General features: G+C 38.8%; 1 protein-coding gene across 2 annotated transcripts; it reads right to left on the bottom strand.

Moving 5' to 3' along the window:
- Nucleotides 1-1793: 1793 nt before the first annotated feature.
- LOC121894110 (zinc finger protein 184-like) lies at nt 1794-16207 on the bottom strand. Of its 2 annotated transcripts, none has more exons than XM_042406457.1 (2): nt 15358-16207; nt 1794-3138 (listed from the first exon to the last, which is right to left on the bottom strand). In XM_042406457.1, exons 1-2 carry the CDS (start codon nt 15536-15538, stop codon nt 2006-2008), a joined length of 1314 nt encoding a protein of 437 aa, XP_042262391.1. In that variant the 5' UTR covers nt 15539-16207; the 3' UTR covers nt 1794-2005. The 2 variants fall into 2 exon arrangements, with proteins under 2 accessions (XP_042262391.1, XP_042262393.1); XM_042406459.1 differs by lacking the exon at nt 1794-3138 and adding an exon at nt 13890-14024.
- Between the last annotated feature and the right edge of the window lie 5077 nt (nt 16208-21284).

Raw genomic sequence — 21284 nt, forward strand, 5'->3', positions numbered from 1 at the left:
TGCAGCAGAGACATATATTTATAGGAACATTTTATACAATTCTTTGTATTATTTTTTAAATTAACTATATGTTATAGGCTTCTTTTTGACATATTCAGTGTTCTCCCTGACACTTGGCCATTGTTCCATAGGTTTAGGGTTAGGTTGTTTGTTGGTTGTTTTAACTGCTTTTGTAATGCAGGATGAGGATATTTAGCTGGCTTTCTGCACTTGCTTAGCAGAGAGTGAAGGCTCTGTGAATACAGCTATATTTATTTTTCTTAAAAAATAGTCATTGTATAAATAGTAAATGGTTTCATTTATATAGCGCTTTTTTTCAAAGCACTTACCAGTTTTCTTTTTGCCCCTCATGCACCCATTCACTCACACACTGATGGCAGCGAGTTTCCATGTAAGGTGCTGCCTGACCAGCAGCAGCAATTTGTGCTACAGTATCTTGCCCAAGGTAACTTCAACATGCTGACAGGAGGAGCAGGGGATTGACTGATTAATCATTTACCAGAGAAACTCTCTTGAGCACAAAGTGATGTCGTCAGTTGTCTGTTTTATCTGACCAAACCATCCAAAAGGTAAATCAATTTGCCACAATTTAAGAAAAGGAAAAGCATTTTGAGAACCTGAAACCATCAAATGGTTCTACTGAAAATGATAAATTGATAAACAAAATAGTTGTAGGTTACTTGACTTATCTATTTATTGATTAATTGACCAATTGTCGCAGCCGTAATCAGGACCTCAAATATTTGGAGCAGCTAGCTCATTAAAAATGAGGTGTGCAAAGTAGGAAAGCCACACCTGATATTTAAACATGTCAGATTCATATTTAAAGCTGCCCTGTGGAGTTTTCTTGTAAACAACAGGTATGTTTACATTGATTGTTATTCACAAAAATTCATTCATGTGTATCCTAGGTCTAGCAAACATGTTGAATGCATTTACTTGCTCATAAAACATTTGTAAACTGATTAAGTATTTTAAATCCTTCAGGGTTTACATCTGTGTTTACTAACTTGTCTTCTCTTCATTTGTTGGTGCACCGCTGCATTTCTGTGTATTACATCCACCTGTAGAACAGTGAAACCATTTGGCAGGACTGTGCAACATGTCATCCATGTGTACATGCACAAGATAAACAAAACAGGGACCCACTCATAAAAAAACTGCTCCAAAGCTCTATTAGGCAGCAACACAGAGGGTGACTCACGTCTCGGAACAGTGCTGCACAGAGGCTCCCAAGCACTATTGATTTCCAAATTAATTGATATTTGGCATTGTTTTTGGCATTAAAAACATTTTTTTGGCCTGGCGGGGGTTCTCATTCGTCTGACAGCCCTCTATTACTATTATAGGGGAAACACTCACCAGAATAAGAAAAACATGTACACTACTATCCATAAATTAACACCAGCACATGGATTAATGGTAATAATAATAATGAAAAGCAAGAAGAAAATGTTATCATCTTCGCAGGCTCTCACTCTCTGTTCCCTCACCCATACTAATCAGTGTTCTCTCACCCACAGATCATCCAGCAGTGGAAATGATTAGGGATCAGATAAAAGCTTAAACATCTCAGATGCATTTATACCTTTTGAACATCTGGCTAGAGTGCATCTCTAACAACCTCCAGAGGTGGTTTGGGCAATCGGATCAATCCATCTTGAATGCTTCTTGGATGTATTTACACTTAGCTTTTTAGAGCTCAGATAGCAAGACGCATGAAGTGACTCATGCGACATTTCATGTCCTGCTGCTCACGTCATGTTCAGGTTCAATTAGGCTGACACTCAAAATAGTAGTATTTCTGTCTTATTAGCCAACAAAATGTGAGTTGTACTTATTTTTAACTTTTGTTACACACATATGTACGTAATTAGAGGGTATGGAATTTAAAAGGATTTGATATGACAAGTGAATTAACACCGGATTCAGATTCGATAAAATGCTCTTCATCCCCAACTCTAAAGAAACACTGACTTGAAGGCTTTCCTCCAGAATGACAGACTCATAATATTGGTCTGGTTGATTGCACTGTAACTTTTGGACATTTTAGCTGAAGCTCCTGCTCTACAGCCTCAGTGATTTTCTTACCAGGACACTTGTGGTTTTTAAGGTGTGACAGCAAACTAAATGTTTTCTCACATACACTGCAACTGAATGGTTTCTCTCCTGTGTGGATTCTTTTGTGTTTATTCAGATTTCCCTTTTCACTAAATCTTTTACCACAAAGTGTGCAAGTAAATGGTTTCTCTCCTGTATGGACTCTCATGTGTCTGACCAGTGTCCCTCTTTCATTGTACCTTTTCTTACATACTGAGCAACTGAAAGGCTTCTCTCCAGTATGAATTCTCATGTGCGCAGCTAATGTTCCACTCTGGGTGAAGTTTTTACCACAAACCAAGCAACTAAAAGGCTTTTCTCCAGTATGTTTTCTCATATGTATATGCAAACTTCCCTTTTGCCTAAATTTCTTACCACACTCAGTACAGTCAAATGGCCTCTCCCCTGTATGACATGTTATGTGTCTTTGCAGAGCTGTGTTGTGCTTAAATGTTTTGCTACATGCTGGACACCTATAGAGTTTTTTCTGATTATGAAATCTGTGATGAGACACAACTTCCTTGTCTTTCACTTTCACTGCATCTGGAAATGGCTGAGATACAATCATCTGGTTCCAGTCATCATACAAATCCTCAGTCTCAGTTTTAAAACACTTTGAGAGGAAAAACTGACCATCACTGGCTGCTTTTAAAAAACCAGCTACATCCAAGTCAAAGGCCGATTCTGATCCTCCACAGTCCTCTCCAACAGCTTCAGCTTCCATCTTTTGAGGTGAGCTGTTGGCTGGCGGATCTGCCTCTCTGTACTCTTCAGTTTGTTTATGATGAAGCTGTGAGGACTGAGGATTCTCTTCATCATCTTCACTCTTCACAGTGACAGGAGGCAACGGGAACTCTGGGATATCAGCCTTCTCCAGTCCTTGAAGCTGCTCTCCCTCCTGACTGCTCCAGACTTCCTCCTGCTCCTCCTTAATGCACGGGGGCTCTGGATCCTCCTGGTCCAGAGTAGAGCTCCACTCCTGCTGTTCGGGGGGAATCTCTGCACTGACGATCAGCGGCCGGATGTCCTGAGACACACCTGAAATAAAAAACAAGCACATTATCCAAAAATAAAAAGAGATGTACAAAACTGAAAGCTCAGGAGTACTGCTGTATGTCTGAAATACAGTGACTACGGGTGTTCCACTATCAGATGTTCACTACATGATTGTGAAAACATTCAGGGCATTCATCATTCATCAAACTTTACTGAAATACTACTATTAGTGCTTAAATATAGTCAGGGTGGGTGATATATCGAATATACTCAATGTATCGTGGCTTGTTTTACATGGGATGTTTCCAAGTTTATAAAGCTGTGGTCTACAGTCAAGAGAAATTGAGGACAATTGCATGGATAACCAGTTAACAAATAAAACTAAGTCAACACATTACTATAGGGCTTAACACCCCATACACACCCACTACATGTCAGCTCACATTATGCACAGCTGTGATGTGTGTGTGTATATATGTATATAGTTTTTTTTTGTTACTTTGATATGAGTTGTGTTGATAGCTTTGTTGATTTTTTTAGGGCCTGAGCCCCAAAGGGGTGAAGACCCTCTTGTCTGTTCTGTTTCTATATTTCTTTCTTTCTTTAGGGCGTGAGCCCCAAAGGGGCAAAGACCCTATTGTATTTTGTGTGTTTGTTTCTTTCTTCTTCTTATTCTTTTTTTATTATTACGCCACTTCAACCCCAAATTTGACCCCCTAAACATGCTCAAAAACTCACCAAATTTGGAACGCACATCAGGTCTGGTGAAAAATTTGATAAAATGTAAAAATTATCCTCCAGAGTGCCAAAATGTGCTCTATAGCGCCACCTATGTCACTAAAATGGAAGAATGTGTGTTGATGGGTGTCACGGTTAAATGGAGGTCATTTTTGAAGGATACAGCAGAAAGGTCTATATACATACAGTACATTATATACAAACTTTGTATGAAGTTTGGTGTTATTATTTATTTTACAATAATTATGAGTCTTATATGTATAATTCAGTAGTGGGGATGACCTATGAGGGGAAGGGAAAAAATGGAGTGAGAGTGACAGTTTAGTGATAAAGTGCAGTAGAAAAATAAAATCAAAACTAAAATTTGTAGTTCTGTGCTGCATTTTTTCCTTTATTAGGGCCCAAGCACCTAGCGGTACGCTGACACTCACCATTCAAATATATGAGTATTTTTCTGTGTCCAGCTGCGGTTATTTATTATCTCTTCACATCTGACAGCAGTGTTCAATGCTTACTTTTTTGTCAAGGAGTACATGTGTTCCTAAATGAAAAAAATTAGGAGCACACATAGAAATCTAGGAGCACACTGAAAAATGTTCAAGTAACTGTTTATTAAAGAGAACAATTTATCACATACATACATAAATGCTGTGTGTGTGTGTGTATTTAAATGAAAATTTATGTTCTCTTTAGGGTGCTTGATTAGGGCAAAAACCATAATCACAATTATTTTTGCTCAATATTGACATCACAGTTATCTAATACGATTACTTTTTGACTATCATTTTTGGTGATTGCCGATATATGCAAATATTTTTTCCCACTTGGCTGAGGAAACTATTACACATGCAAGCATAGATTGTACTAAGTATGATCAAAAATGAAAATATATGAGGGACGAACTCAGGAAGACTAGAGTTCTGGAGCTCAGCATTAAAACTTTAATGAACCTGCCAAGTGGGTGGAGTAGCAGTTTTTTTTTTTTTTTTGAGTTTATTAGACAGACAGGATTGATGTGTAGGATTTAATATTTGGTCTACAGTCTGAAGCGGAGGGTGGTGGTAATGTGCCTAAAATGCTAGTTGCCAACCCCTGTTATAACCCAAAAAGAGGAGAATAAGAGGTTTTTTCAAACAGAGTGGTACATCCTGTCAGCCGAGGGATTTCCTATCTGTGCAGCCAAACACAGCAACTCCTCCACGGACTGTTTCACCCTGATGGTCCCGGTGTTTCTTCCACAGGCTTCATTTCACTTGACTGACTGACAGACCCCCTGATTATTCCCACTTTAACCTGAATAAAAAACCGGGGCTCGGTGGTCTGGTTGGATCCAAACAGAGAGCCGGGGCTAGCTGAGAGCCGAGTGGAGGCTAACTAGTTATGCTTCCTTCCAGTCATGCTGCAGCTAACGCTCCATTAGCCTTATTAGCGTCGCCACTTTCTGTATCTGTCGTTTCAACTTTAAATCCCTCTAGCATTTCATATAGTCTTATGGTTGTAATTTGCATATCTATTTTTAGGTACAAATGCAAGTGAAATACTTGCACTGTAGAGCCCTGTGACAGTACACATTTCAATCAAACTTTGACCGGGTCATGTGGGTTAAAAGTGTTAAAAGTGCACAATTTTGATGACACAGCTGTGAGCAAGTCAGCCTCAGAACATCATCTGATTCACATGAAATTTTCAAGGTGTGCTCTACAGTTGATATACAGCGACATGATGTTTATTTAATGCGTGTTTTCTAACACCATATAGTGGACACAGGAAATGAACTCCTTCATGCAATGTTAGATAACAGACAACTAAAGTTACATGTCTTTGTCCAGCAAGTACTTGTGGCACCGTACATTTAAACCGTAAACCATACACGACAGACATGAAGTGCAATCAGGCAGATTCCCAGAGCCATGGAGACAAGCTTTGTGATTCACTAGCTTCCAGAAAGTCCTAGAAGACGCCACTTTATTGACGTGATTGGTGCTACTGGTGGCTCGATTACTGGGCGTCGTGATGGCCTGATGACGTGTCATCATGCAAGCTTACAAAAACAGCCTGCTTGAGCTTGGCTCTTCCTACTTGGTCACACCGACATCGAGGTAAGACGTGTTTTCATCTGTTACCGGTGAGATTTGATGTTTCACCATGACAGAGGAAGTTGCTATGACTCTATTGTACATGCTCCAGTCTGCACCAAACTTTACATGTTTGATAAGAGTCCTGGCCTGAACACGTGTACATGACAATATTTTATCAGTGATGCAAACTGGCTGAATAGCGCCCCCTATGAAATTGCAGCAAAGCAGTCCCAGCAACAGGCAAAATAGTGGACAAAGGAAGTGATGTTTATCTCCTTCTTGCACTGTCTGAAAACAGCCCGGGTCTGAAGACATCTACATGCCCGTGACAGAAGCCCTTCAACTGCGCCGCGGCCCGACGTGCGCAGAGGCGCGAGGGCCCGTTCAATGCTGCTTGCAGCTTTAATTGTACATGTTCCTGTTCTAATATAAAGTAGAAAATAAAATCACTACATTCACTTTGGCATCATGTCATTTTTGCAGTTGAAGGGCCACCTGGAAACTATGTTTTAAATAAATATTTGAAAAACAAATGAGAAACAGTTAACCTTAATGTTCTTTAACAATGTGCATCTTCAAATACAATGTAAGGCACAGGTGCCTTATATTGTATTTGAAGATGCACATTACTTACCTGTCCAGTTACCTGTCCATTTACCTGTTTCATATGTGAAATAAGTTTCCTCATAACATTGAGGAAACTGTTTCTCCTTTTGTAATTCTTGTCAGCTGAGCTTACATTTTCCATGCCTTTCAATCCTAGATATTTGATCAATATTATGAACAGCAATTTGACATTGGGTATGTTTATTCTATTTTTTGAAGCACTAAGAGTTTAATTTAATCTTGAATAATTAAACATGGAATTTATTACAAATTATATACATGTAAAACCAGTGGTGGAAAGTAACTTATCCAATATTTCACCAAAAATCAAACATTACAGAAAAGGTCCAAAAACTGAAAACAGATTTGTATATCAGAACTTTGTTTTTTCTTCTTTCCTCTCACATTAATCATTTCACGACACCTCAGTTAAGGGAGACCACGGCGCACATGGTCATATTGCCATGGGACTTGGCCAGCAGGAGAGGTGAAATACTGCCTGAACTTATCCTGCCCCCTCAGTGCCTCAGCTGATGCTCTTTTCCCCCAAAGACTCCTAATGGCACCCAGTATGCTGCTATCCATCCTCAGCAGTCTGGTTCCCATCAGCACCATTGAGGTAGTTAGTCAAAATGCAGGTGGCTTTCATGATGCTGTCAGCTGTGTCAGGAGAGACTTGCAGCCAGCGTTGATACACTCTCCAGCACTGGCTGAGAAAGTCAAAAATATTCTCAGCAATGCGTCAGGCTCTGGAGAGGCAGTAGTTGAACACCCAGTGATCCTCTTGCAGATGTTTCCCACGATGGAGGAGAGTTTTCATTGGAAAAGCCTCATCCACTATAACAAATGGCACTGGTCCCAACTCGCGTGCTGAGGGGAGTGGGCATGGTGCCAGTACATTCAAGGTACCAGCTTGAAGGGCCTGTCCCGAGGAGGAGTTTGCAAAGATGCCTCCATCACTGTTGCTGCCGGAACCTCCCACATCTACAGGCAGACACCTGTAGTCTGTTCCATCAGAGCGAGGAGGACCACAGAAAAGGTGCCCTTATAATTATAAAAATGGGAGCCATAATTAGCTGGTGCCTGAATTACTACATGCTTCCTGTCAAGTGCACCGATACAATTTGGGAAATTCCATTTCTCCTGGAACCTCCTGGCAGCATTCCTCCAGACCTCCTCCATTGGGATTGGCATGTGGGTTTCCCTCATTTGTGCCTAGATGACATCACAGGAGTCTTTCACCAAACTGGCCACGGTTGACACACCAAAACGGAAACTGGAGGCAATGGTTGTAAAAGAATCCCCAGTGGTGAGGAATCTGGGGAGGTGGGAGGAAAAGGTTTTAGTCTTGGCCTAACAAACAAAATCTAAGAAAACAACTTGATACATATTTGTGCCATTAGGTTATGATTTTTTCAAATTGATATCATTTTTTTACTGCACTATCTACCAATAATAAAAATAAACAATAATCTCATTCTCTCTCTCTATATATAGAGGTAGACAGAGGTTACGACTGCAGTATCAAAAGCATGCATGCATTGTGCAATCACTTGTTACAGATAAAGCAATGGTATGTTTTTTTTTACATTTTGTTGATACATTAAACATTGTTATATTCTTGTGGTATATAATTTGATATAATGTGAGAATACTGTTTACACTCACAGTCTGCTGCTACAACAGTAATCCAGTAGGTGGCAATAGTAGACAGACTCTTCCTTATCAATCATGCCCCTTCTTAGTTACTGCTATTTCCTATGGTCAGTAGCCTATCTACAGCTGCCAACTATTGGACTATCATTTTAGCAGTCTATAAACATATAAAAACTTATAATGCATCCACATTATGGAAAATTATATATACAGTACTGTGCAAAAGTTTTAGGCACTAAAAGTAAAGTGAGAATGCTTACAAAATATGATATAAATTGTTTTAATTTATCAATTAACTTCTTACAAAGTTGAGTAAACAGCAGAAACCTAAATGAAATCAATATTTGCTGTGAGCAGCTTTGCCTTTAAAACAGCAGCAGTTCTCCTCGGTACACTTTAACACAGTTTTTCATGGTAACTTACAGGAAGGTTGTTGTAACCATCCTGGAGAAAGAATGTTCCTCTGTGGATTTATTATTTAGGCCATCTCAGGTGCTTCTTCATGTTATCCCAGATTGACTCCATGATGTTGAGATTAGGGCTCTGTGGGGGCCATACCATACCATCTGTTGCAGAACTCATCATTCTTCTTGTTGCTGAAAATAGTTCTTTATGACTCTAGCTCAGGGGTGTCCAAACTTACAGAAAAATATACAAAGGACTGGGCCACTCACTACACGTGAGGTATACTGCCTCACTTCTAATGCACTAATATTGGCAAAATCAATCAAATGCAGGTAAATTACTTTGATAACTGAACATGTTTGAAGAAAAAAAGCCTCCATCACAGCTCTCCATTAGTAGATTTTCATTTTATTTTTTACAAAAAGGTTGGCAGGTCATTCTCTCAGTGACAGCCTCAGATTGTTTCTTAGGGTGCTGATCCCTTCATTGTCCTTTATGAAGGGAGAGACAAGAAGAGAAATAGAGAATGTGGATATTTCAAGCTTATTACACAAATAAATTATTGGGCTTGTTAAAACATCGACTAACGTTTGTCAAAAAATTATCATCAACTTTAATTGACTGAATTTATTAAGTAATTGGGCTTATTAACACATGAAAACTGTGTATATTTTCAACTCACCTGTAATGGGAAGAATGTTGTGCTCAGTGGGAGCAGTGATGCTGCGCTTTGGTCTGAAGGAGAGATGGCTGTCGGTCATTCTGGTTCTCAATCTGCTTTTGTTCAGCGTTTACAGCGAGAATGTCTGCTCAGAGATGTGTGTTGAGCCGAACAGACTCATCATTTGTTTTGCGTGGCGTCTTATCAGAGGAAACTTGGCCTTTTCCAAGCTCCAGTAGAAATCAGGTAGGGAGAGAAGCTGATGTTGAATCTACAGAGAATCATCACACTGCATTTCGATCAGTTCTAATTGCAGACTCTCCTCCACTTCTTCTACATCCACTGAAAATGGAGCCGCAAACAGTGTGATTTCATTCTCAATGACAGAAAAATCTTGAAAGCGCTGACTGAATTCTGTAATGAGAGATGTGATCACAAACACATATTCTCCCATTTTAGCAGAGAGCTTAGCATTTGGAAATGCGCATTTGATTTCAGTCAGTGTGGGGAGGTGCGCTACATTAAAGTTGCGCAGTTGTGACTCGAAGAGACGGAGCTTCGAACGGATGCTTTCATGTGCACATAGAGCTGTGGTACCAGCTGCTCTTTGCCTTGTAGTCTCTTGCTCAGGGTGTTGAGATGATCAGTGAGATCAACTAAAAAAGCCAGGTCTGCCAACCATAAAGGGTCACTGAGCTCATGCAGAGGTCTGCCCTTTCCTTTCAAAAACTTGTCGATATTTGATCTCAGGGAATAAAACCGCTGCAACACAGAGCCGCGACTGAGCCAACGCACTTCAGAATGGTAGAGTAGGTCCCCGTATTCCGCATCGACATCAGAGAAGAATGCTTGAAATTCTCTGTGGTAAAGCCCTCATGCTCGAATTATGTTGACAGGTTTCACAACTGTGTTCATCACGTCGCCAAGCTGTACTGTCTTGGCACAGAGGGCTTCTTGGTGGATGATGCAGTGCATTTTGACAGCCTCACCTCCGCTCTGCCGCACCTTGGCGCATACCAAAAATGCCATTCCTTTGCGCTCGCTTGTCATTGCTGGAGCCCCATCCGTTGTAATTCCACACAGCTTGTCCCATTTAAGTCCAGCCTGGTCAATTGCATCTGACACAGCTTCAAAAATGTCCTTCCCAGTTGTTGTCCCCTTTACACTCCGAAGATCAAGCAGTTCCTCCGTAATGCAAAAAGTATCATCCACTCCCCGCAAAAAAATTAACAGCTGTGCAATGTCCGTGGTATCTGTGCTCTCATCACACGCAATTGAGTAAAAATCGAAAGCACAAGCTTTATGACACTTGCTGTTTTAAGTTGTTTGACAAGTCTTCAATTTGCCGCACAACCGTATTTCTGGACATGCTGACATTGTTGAAATCCTGCATTTTCTCCGGGCACATTATTCCCACGACTTTAGTGAGGCACTGTTTGATGAAATCACCATCTGAGAAAGGTTTCCCGTGTAGGGCAATGAGTTGAGCTACTTCATAACTGGCTATTGTTGCATTTTCTTGAGCTTTGTTAGGACAGAAAAAAAAACTGTTGCTGTGTTAGCAGGCTAGCTGTCATTTGCTTCACCTTCTCTTCCTGCTCAGCGCCAGTGTAGGACGTGAAGGTCTGATGTTTTGTTTCATAATGCCTTCGTACATTGTACTCTTCCATCACGGCAACACTCATTACAAATCAAACAAACACACTTTCCCTTGTTTTCTACGAAAAAATATTCATTTTCCCACCGAGTCTGAAATTTTCTGCACTCGCTAGCAATCTTGTGTCTCTTTGGGTCTGCCATTTCTGACCCTCAGCAATTTTTTTCTGTGATTGCTTGCTTTGTGGAGACACTGCCTTGTTTAAGACAGTAGCTCCACCTAGTGTTTTAACTAAGAAGTACAACACAGTTAAGCACAGATATTATGTGTGGGCCGTAGTCCATTATATTTTTAGACTTTGATACGGGCCAATTAAAAACGGCCCACGGGCCGTAGTTGGCCCACGGGCCGTAGTTTGGACACCCCTGCTTTATGCTTGGGGTCATTGTCATGTCATGAATAAATTTGGGACCGATCAGACACCTCCCTGATGGTATTGCATAATGAATAAGAATCTAAACATCTAGGGTGTCTAAAACTTTTGCACAGTACTGTAGGTCTGCAAGCCTGACAAGCTGGAGATCATGGACAAATTCGAGCCAGTGTTACACCATATTTGGTGACCCATCCAATACTGTGACCTGCAGTGTTGGACGAAGTATTCAGATCCTATACTTAGGTTAAAGGATCTGAGTAAAAATTCTGCATTTAAAATCCTACTTAAGTAGAAGTATATAAGTATTACCAGCTAAATTAACTTATAGTACTGAAGTTAAGGTACTAATTTTGCAGAAAATCAGGCTGTACATGATATATTAAAATACATTATTAATACTGATGAGCCAATGTATAAGCAACATTTTAATAGACTTCTATACTTTTATTTAATAGGATTTTAAATGCAGGATTTTTACTTGTAATGAAGTACTGATACTTTACTTAAGTAAAGGATCTGAGTACTACTTCCAACACTGCAAGTCACAGAATCAGATGGGTCACAAATATGGCGCAACACCAGGCAGTGCATTCACATAACCTAAATATAGCCATATAGCCTTATTGTAGCCTAAATATGAATGATGAACACAGATGAATAACTTTCAATAAAATAGACAAAATAATAAAAATCAGTAGTTGAGCATGTTCTCTGCTGTGTAAGTTGTATGTGCTTTAATTTTGTGCCTGTGCTGTGGATCTCTCTCTCTAGGGCTCCTGCTGAGGTGTGTGTGTGTGGGATGCAGGTGAGCAGAGGCTGATTGAATAATTCTGACTGTGAGTTTGGGGGTTGTTTCAGGAAGCTGATCGGTTCTACCCTCCAGGCTTGCAGTCTTAAGGCCAACTCCTTCCAGCTACTGCGGGACTCATCTCTCTCCACTTCCAACTAACCTGCCAGCCAACATGTTCTGATGTGATATGTAATTTGTTCATGGGAAATGTCAGCCCAGGTGCCGTAGGAGTGGGTAGCAATTTTGTTTAATCCAATTTTCTCCTGTTTTTTGTTAGGTTAGGAGTTACGTTAGTGGTTTGTCTTTTTGTTCTTCTTTGGTTTGAGTAGGTAAGTTTAGGTTCCTTAACTTTAGTTACTTTTGTTTGTTATGTTGCTGTTAGCCCACCCTGAAGTTGAAGAAATCCTAAATAAAAACCTAAAGGGATGTAAATTACTTGTGGCTGGTGGTTCTTGGGAGCTGGGAAGAGGGGAGTCTCACACACTTCATGTTGCACCAGGGTTTCCCCTAAGCCTTGTCGTAACAATAGGCTATATGTTTAGGAATTATATGAAAGAAAACACGGCTCCTACGCATACATGCACACACCAGGAGTGTGACAGTGTACACTTACTTAACAAGTTGCTCTTTTTGTGGACAGCCAGTTAGAAAAGATTCAGATTCAGTTCCATCTCAGTCTCACAGCGCAGTGAGCTTATCATCATTTATGCAGTTGGATGCGGTGTTTTTTGTTTTGATGAATTAACAGGCCTGTGTCTGGCTACACAAAAGTGATGTAAACAATGTATCAACAGATTGTAAAATGAAAAATAAAACAGTGGAACATGCTTGATTTGTAATGACTATCTAGTTAGAAGAGAGTGATATGAGATAGATAGATAAGGCGGTGTTGTGAAAGACTTTGTGCTTATGATGATAGGCTATAATATTTTAATATTTTAATAGACCTGTGTACCTTACCTCAGACAGACTGCCAGACACTGCTCTGGGTCAATAGGGTCCCGGTAGTTCTTGCTCTGCCTCATCAGAGGTGGCACTAGCATCCCCAGGAGTACCTCAAACTGTCCCACCTAAAACATGTCTGGAACCGGCCATGGTAGAGCTTTAGCTCCTGTATGAGGCAGTGGAACTCTCCTTCTCTACTTTGTAAAATGGGATGTACCCAAAATCTCCTCTTCTTTTGTCAAGTGAGGAGAAGAAGATCATCATCACTGGATGATGTTGAATCCATCATTTTTTCTGAAGAAAAAGCTGTCGCAAATTCATGTTTTCGGTGTTTGTTTATATGAAGAGTTAATGAATGTTTGATAACCATGTATTTGTATTTTAACTTGTGATCTATTAACCTCATAGACAATCATATTTTATTAGTTAAATTAGACAAGTAGTTGTGTTGAAAGAATGAAGTTGTATGAAGGAATGTAAAGATAATGTTTGAAGGATTTGAGTTTAAAGTTTTCTTTTATTGTAAACAATAGTCACATTGAATACTTTTATATTATAAAGTAAGTTTCTGAAAGTAATCTAATCACGTAAGCATGCCTAACTTTATTTCCTTTCACTATAGTATTAAACTTTATTTCAGTAGATGGTTTAAGATGTGTAGATAGTTTGAGAAAGTTGAACAATGCAGGTTGTATACTTAGACATCATGAAGTGTTAATATGAAGGTTAATGTTTGTTATTAGAAGAACTGACTTATCATGTAATCATGTAATATGCTTAACTGTCTCTTGAATGGTTTTACAAATATAATACAAGCTGCAGGAACGTTATTAATCAGAAATATCATGAATGCTTGGACATTATGAAAAAAATGTGTTTACAGCTTTAATGTGAAATAACAGGCAACAGTGACTTGAAGTGTGAGTTTTTGCATGTAAAAACTCAGAATTAGAGTTCCCCAAATTCCTTTACTTCAGGGGGCACAGGCTGCAAAACACTAGCCACACCTAAATCCCCTAGAACAAAGAAATTAAATATTCATCAATAATTCGGCATGAAACCCTTTTAGAACACACCCAAACTCCTCCCGTTGTATCCTAACTTATAAAAACAGACGTCTCTTTTATTCGATTTTCAACCAAATATATCTGTATTTGTATCTTTTATTGCGACAAGTTAATTTGTTTTTATTCCATTAGTAACATTAAGTCTCCTATTTCCACATATAGTAATTTAATACGTAATTTAATTTTAATTTTGAAAAGACGCAAGTGAGGGAAACGTGGATGCAATTCAAGAGACTTGGGATGCACCCATAGTCTTTTGCTCTAGTGAGATCGGATCCAGCTTGACATGATCTTGCAAACATTATATTTTCTTAGCTTTCTTTTTTCCTTGGTGGCTGTATTGTAATACTCACTTATACAATCATATTTGCCACACTAGTTATGAGATACGACTTGAAAATCGCCAGTTATATGTTTGTGAATGTGTGACGAATCTGCTGACAGAGGCAGACCATAGCTGCTGCTGTTAGGGACGGACACCAGTTAGCTTGAAAACTAGTTGGGAAATAACACCAGCTAGTTCCATCCAGCAGCCATAGGTGGCTCCACGCATCTCCAAAAACATTAGAGCAAATTTCCAAACAGCAGTTATTTGGATAAACTGACCACACATTGTTAATCTACATGATTACGTTCTCTCCTGAAAAAATAAACTTAATAAAGTGACATATTAACAGTGCTACAGCAAAAATTACAACAGCTTTTAGCCTGCTTTAAAATCTCAGCTATTGCTGCCAGTTGGTGGGAAATGCATTCTGGGATACTTAGCTGCATACTTCGGTGTGAACTGTCTGCTTAATGGCATTAATGGCATACTTAATCATTCATTTAGTACGCACTTTGCAGTACATACTCATTGAGTAAGTAGTAGGCAGTACATTAGTATGTGATTTCGAACACAGCCACTGATTTCTCTGGGTTTGAAAACTGTGGGAAAGATTTGGGATAATGCGAGTACATAACTCAACATAACATATAACGTAGGTCTAGTTATTTTTAGACATTTTAATGCAGAATAGTTATATATTATGGCTTTAAATGTTATGTGTTATTCATCTACAGTCACTCTACAGATAGTTCTTCAACGTTGCCGCTATTACTCACAATGTCTGACGCTTCTGTAAGGTGCAGGGGAAGTGTGTACCTGACAGCCAATAGCTAACCGTTTTTTTTTTTAAAGCAATGGAAACATAAAATTGAATCTGTCACTACTGACCAGGTGGCATTAGTTCAAAGGTGAGCCTTAAAATAAAAACGTGATCATTACTTTAACAAGACAAACCTGTTTCGGTATTTAACGCTATCTTGATGGCGGGCAGCTGCTCGGCTCCCAGCAGCCTGCGGTGCCGGTCGATCTCCTCCTCGTACACGGTTATTGTTCTTTCAAACATCCCGATTATCTCCTCGACAGCCACCGTCAGTCGCTGGCTGACGAACGATCTCAGTAACTGGATTGTAGACATTTTTAGGAAACAGCCAACCGAGGAAGAGGAAAGAAATCTGATCACCGTAAAGGAGGCCCGGACCCGAGGGGTGCACTTCCTGATTGGGGCTCTGTTTTGGGTTCGTGTTGCTACGCAATAATAAAGCCAGAGTCCACTTGAACCCGTGTGGTGTGGGGTCGCTACTTTCCGCCTCTCATCTCTGTTGTATTTGCATCTCCCTCCAGGAAACTGCGCACTCTGATATCGGTTCTCCCCTGAGATGTTTTCAGTTCACGCCACACAGAGCACACAGCTTTGTCGACTGGTTCAGTGTCTGACCCGTAGATCGTGATTTTACGCTCGAAGCAGACTGTTCGACACTGTATCGACCTTTCAAAGCAAAAGTATCACGGCAAGATGTATCAACTCCTCGCTTCGCCACGGCAAAAATCACGTGACCATCCTATATGGAAAGCCAAAGGTATCACATTTCGTCTCAATTCTCCGGCGTTTAAAAACGCCGCTAACACCGGGTGGCATTTATTAAACGCGTAGTGGCATTTGGTAATGATCTCCGCCCTGTGATTTCTCACAGTCAATAAAATTGAACTGTAATCACCCAATCACTACAGAATAAGGGCAGACCACACTCATCAAGCACAGATTTCCTTTGCTGTTTGTTTGGATAGCCTAGAGAAAATACCAAGTATGCACGTGTGTGTTATTTTATTAGTTATTATTATTTTTATTATTTATACATATGATTTTATGTTCAAATATATGGAGTGTAGTGATATCAGCCATTTAATAGGTAAAGGCTGGTCATTCATGCTTGTTGACTGGGATAAACCAGCTTGCATGCTGTTACTGTAGGATTCCTGAGGGTGGCAGCAGAGGATCATAAATAAAATATTATGGTGCATATCTTTATATTCCCTTGTAAAATAAAAAAAAATAAACCTCAGCATGGCATTAATGACACATCTTTTCTAAGGAATTGATTCTAGCTTTGGCATAACTGTGTAGTTATTGATGTTATAGAAGAGTGTTATTGATATTGTAAAGGATACATAGTTATTTTAATTTATTTTATTTCATTTGTAAGTTTGTTTTATTAAGAGTTTATCACAATAGGGTTAGTCACAATGTAAAGACTACAATTAAGCAATATTACATGAGAGGGTGTGCTTTACCATCATTAATAGTAATAATAAAGGTAAAGCACACCCTCTCATGTAATATTGCGATTATACAACATTTACCAACAAAATAAAAGATATAAACGAAATGTATTCATATTGTGAGGCAGTTTGCTCTAAAAATAAAAAACTTCTTGCTTGTGTTATTGCCGTTTCTATTGGAATACATGGGGTATGACTAATACCTGGAAAACAATCACTCACATCAGTAGACTCCTATGTAATGAAACCTAGTTTACTACTCCAGCAAGTAGGCCAACCCTTAGTAACGACCTAGCAACAGAGATGATTTCTAGTCCCTGCTGAATCAACCAGCCAACTTGAGCCAATGCTTTCTGGAGATTGCAGCATTTCCCAAACTGAATAAATACCACACATATAAACACAAAACTGCTTTGCTAGCTCAATCTCTGAGGCTTTTTTCATTTGAGTACGGCTAGGTGTGCTGTCATGCTGATTTGAGCATGTTCTAAATGTCTAATGAGATTGCTTTGTAAGAACTACGTGTTGTATAATGCCCCTTCCATCTTGACTCCCGTGCCATAGATTCTCATAACATATTGTTTTAAAGCATACAGTTTAGCAAACCCTCTAGACATACAAACACAGTAGGACTACTGATTGTAGAGTGTAATCTATTTCTTCACCATAAGATGGTGTCCATTGTAACACAAGCATTAAGGGTTAGAATTAAAGGCTGGAATCAAGGGCTACACCATGCAGTGCATTTTGAATGCTTATAACATATTATTTTAGTTTACAGCAAGCACTCTTGATGTATGAATACAATACATATTCTATTGCTGAGAGTGGTGTAATCTTTTTATTCACCGTAAGATGGTGTACAAAAAAATAAACCCAATGATTGGATTTATCCAAAACCTCATGGAAGTAAGAAAGTTTCTTACTTCCTTACTTCCTTTCTTACATTATTCTTTACAACAGTTTTTAAAACTTGACCTTACTGTATAAAATGGCCTATGACATTAAATTTTATAAAGAGCCTATTTTCTTTGCTTGCACTCTCTCTCCCTCTCTCGCACACACACAGACACACACACACACACTCACAGACACACACACACACAGGTGAGGTTCACAATCAAATCAAGAAAAAATAAATTGTAGAATGTCAGAAAAAAAACTTTTTAATAAGTCTTGAAATTATCTGTACAGAAGCCCTGAAAGGCAAGCGAGTAAATTTTTTTTCTGGAGATTCAATTTCTAAGTCTGATCTAATTTATTTTGTCTTTTGTGTTTATGAGTTAAGAACAAGTGGAAAAAAAGGTTTTGCCAGGATAATCTTTCTAAGTTCCATAAAAAAAAAAAAATTCATCTGTGAAACAGGTGAAAAAAAAAGTTTTGCCAGGATCATTTCTCTAAGTTTTTTTTTTTTTTACCTGTGAAAACAGGTGAAAACTTTTTTTTTGCCAGGATCATTTTTGTAAGTTTTTTTTTTCATATGTGAAAGGAGCATGTGAAAAAAAAAACATTTTTTTCTGTTGGGTGTTTGTTATTGTAATACTCATTTTGGCCACAAGAGGGCTTTTTTTCTCATCTGTGAAAGTAGCAGGTGAATTTTTTTTTTTTGTCAGGATTTTTTTAAGTGTTTGTTGTTGTAATACTCATTTCGGCCAGAAGGGGCCACAAGTGCACCACAACCTCATGTTCTAAATAGCATTCATGTTTTCTTCCAGGTGAGTTTTAATAGCTCCATACCCTCTAAACACAAGGTACATATATTGTGTATTAGCAAGTTATGAAACATTACTGTTGCTAATCTGCTGTTAGCGTTAGCTATACTGACATTAGCTGTTAGCCTGACAGCTATCGGGCTATTGGCTGTTAGGGTGCTAGCTAGCGGGCTGACATATTGTTCATGGCTAACAGCTACAACCTGGGTTAAGTCGACTGCATAGCTAACGTTAGTTTACTGTATCATTAGTCATCTTAACGGGGACAATTCACCCCTCATGAGTGGGCTGTTTTACAAATAAAGATTAAAAAATAAAAAAACTTATGAGCGGGACATTTGGACACTTGCTCATGGAACAGGAGAACTTTGTACATTTAATTATAGTTATAAACAACAGAATAAGAACTCAATACATTTTGATTTTGGCAATTTGGTTTAATATGGTTATTATTCATATAAGGAGGAGGCTATGTAAAGTTTATAAGCTTTCTTTGTTTATTTAATGAATAAAATACTTAACAGCCACTATGACTGAATGATGCTGTCTTGTTTCACAAAGGGCAGAATGAGACCTACACACTGTTGGGGAGAAATTCAAACCTGATCAGCTGTGTGTAGGTAAGGCGTTATAAAGTATGACCCAAACATTTTGGAGCAATGAGCTAAACTTGATTTTGTTGGCAGATGAAAGTGCTCAGAGAGAAAATAAGAATGTGTTGTTAGTCTTACCTCATGAATACTTTTATGTGAAACACAGTTAGAATTGTACAATGTGCAGTGCATTTAAAAAAAGACCAAATTTCAGCTCACTCTCTCAATACATTATAACTGTACTTCTCACTGTCAGTTGTGGATTTTCCCCTTCCCTTTGTTTGCCGTGATATATGATATATAATTATTGCAGATTGGTGTAGAGTCATTTCATTTGAATGAATCATTCTTACTCTTGATAAAATCTATAGGAGAAATACAGTGAGCACAATCTAAGGGTCCAAGCACACCTGAAGGTTCCACTGTTGGCCAAGTACCCGAACCTGATCAGATGAGGACATGACAAGTTTCCAGCTTTTCAGTGTTGTGTCAGAGTTGTACCTATGATTTTGGAGATAATCATAATATAATCAGACATTTACACAACCTGATTAACAACCTGGTGAAGTGTCCCCGTTAAGATGACTAACATTACAGTAAACTAATGTTAGCTATGCAGTCGACTTAACCCAGGTTGTAGCTGTTAGCCATGAACAATATGTTAGCCCGCTAGCTAGTGCGCTAACAGCTGTTAGCCGGTAGCCTGCTAGCTAGCGCATTAACAGCCAATAGCCGCAAGCCCTCTAGCTAGCTAATGTCAGTATAGCTAACGCTAACGGCAGATTAGCGACAATAATGTTACATAACTTGCTAATACACAATATATGTACCTTGTGTTTAGAGGGTATGGAGCTATTAAAACTCACCTGGAATAAAACATGAATGCTTTCAGTCCTGTTTAGAACATGGGGTAGTGGTGCACTTGTGGCCCCTTGTGGCCGAAATGAATATTGCAACAACAAACACTTCCTGACCAAAAAAAAAATTCACCTGCTGCTTTCACAGTTGATGAAGAAAAAAAAACGAAAAAAACATTGCCCTCTTGTGACCGAAATGAGTATTACAACAAAAAACACTTAGAAAAATCCTGATAAAAAAAAAAATTTCACCTGCTACTTTCACACATGAAAAAAAAACTTAAATGATCCTGGCAAAAAAAAAAAAAAAAAAAATCTCCTATTTTCACAAATGGAAACAAAAAAATTAGAAAAATGATCCTGGCAAAACTTTATTTTTCTTTGCCAGGCAAAACTTTTTTTTCCACCTGTTTCACAGATGAAACCAAACAAAACCTAACAAACTGGGACTTTAACATGATTATGATAGCGAACCAGACAGAGTGGTAATCCTGGAATGCTGTTTTACCTTTGCATACGGTTTCATTGTCAAATCTGACCCACTTTTACATTTGAAAATGGTGAAACATCGTGAATGCTGTGTTCTTTTAGCCTGATAATTTGCACAGCTGATACACACTCTTTGGGTGTTCTGAGTTAAATTCGACCCATATTATCCAAAGGCAACATTTAAAATTGCTCTTGCTTTTTTTCACAATCAATGAAATTACTGTGGCTGTTGTAGGTGACAGCGGACTATAGTGATGCAGTGTGTTCTGAAATAGACAGAAGTGAGAGTTGGTGTGTGCAGTGTGTGAAAGAGGAGGAACAATTTAATAAGAAAACAAAAATTTAATAAGAAAACATAACACAAATTTAATGAATATCAATGGACTTAATTTTATACAACACTTGCGCTCTTTCTTTTAATGAAAGGGAAGGGGTGCTCATAGCAGACTGTTCCCTTTTGTGTGTGTGTGCCCCTGCCCTCTGCAGCGCACATACATAGGAGCTGCATCAGAGTTTTTCTTTTTTCCTTCCTCCTCTTCCCAGTCGTAGAAACAGGCACTGCTAAAAGCAGCAGAGTTTTTTTTTCTCTCTCTTCTTCTCTGCTCATTCAGCTTGGGTGCTGTAAACCAAAACTTTATGAAGGATTAAATCACCTGGTTATTAATGACTGATCCTCCCTGCAGAGACGGACCGTAGTGACTATGCTAACAATGAAACTGAGGAAAATGGCTTCAAGTTTTTTTGACTCTCCAGCCAAATGTGTTATGGGTAGAATAGTGGTTATGTGCTTATTAAATATATATTCTTAAAGTAATTTTCATGGCTTAAAAATCATGACCAATTATTTGACCTATGACCTTAATTGTGATAAACAGATATGTGGGTGGTGCAGAGTGCAGTAACTACAATCTCAGTGTCTTTTTGCTGAGAAAATCCAAATCTAATTTGATTTC

This window comes from Thunnus maccoyii, chromosome 3 (assembly GCF_910596095.1).
Source record: "Thunnus maccoyii chromosome 3, fThuMac1.1, whole genome shotgun sequence".
Lineage (NCBI taxonomy): Eukaryota > Metazoa > Chordata > Actinopteri > Scombriformes > Scombridae > Thunnus > Thunnus maccoyii.

Coding starts and splice junctions, on each gene's coding strand:
- LOC121894110 (XM_042406457.1), bottom strand. CDS start 15,538: ATGTCTACAATCCAGTTACTGAGATCGTTCGTCAGCCAGCGACTGACG. Junction 3,139..15,357: donor AGCGTTAAATACCGAAACAG/GTTTGTCTTGTT, acceptor TTTTTATTTCAG/GTGTGTCTCAGGACATCCGG.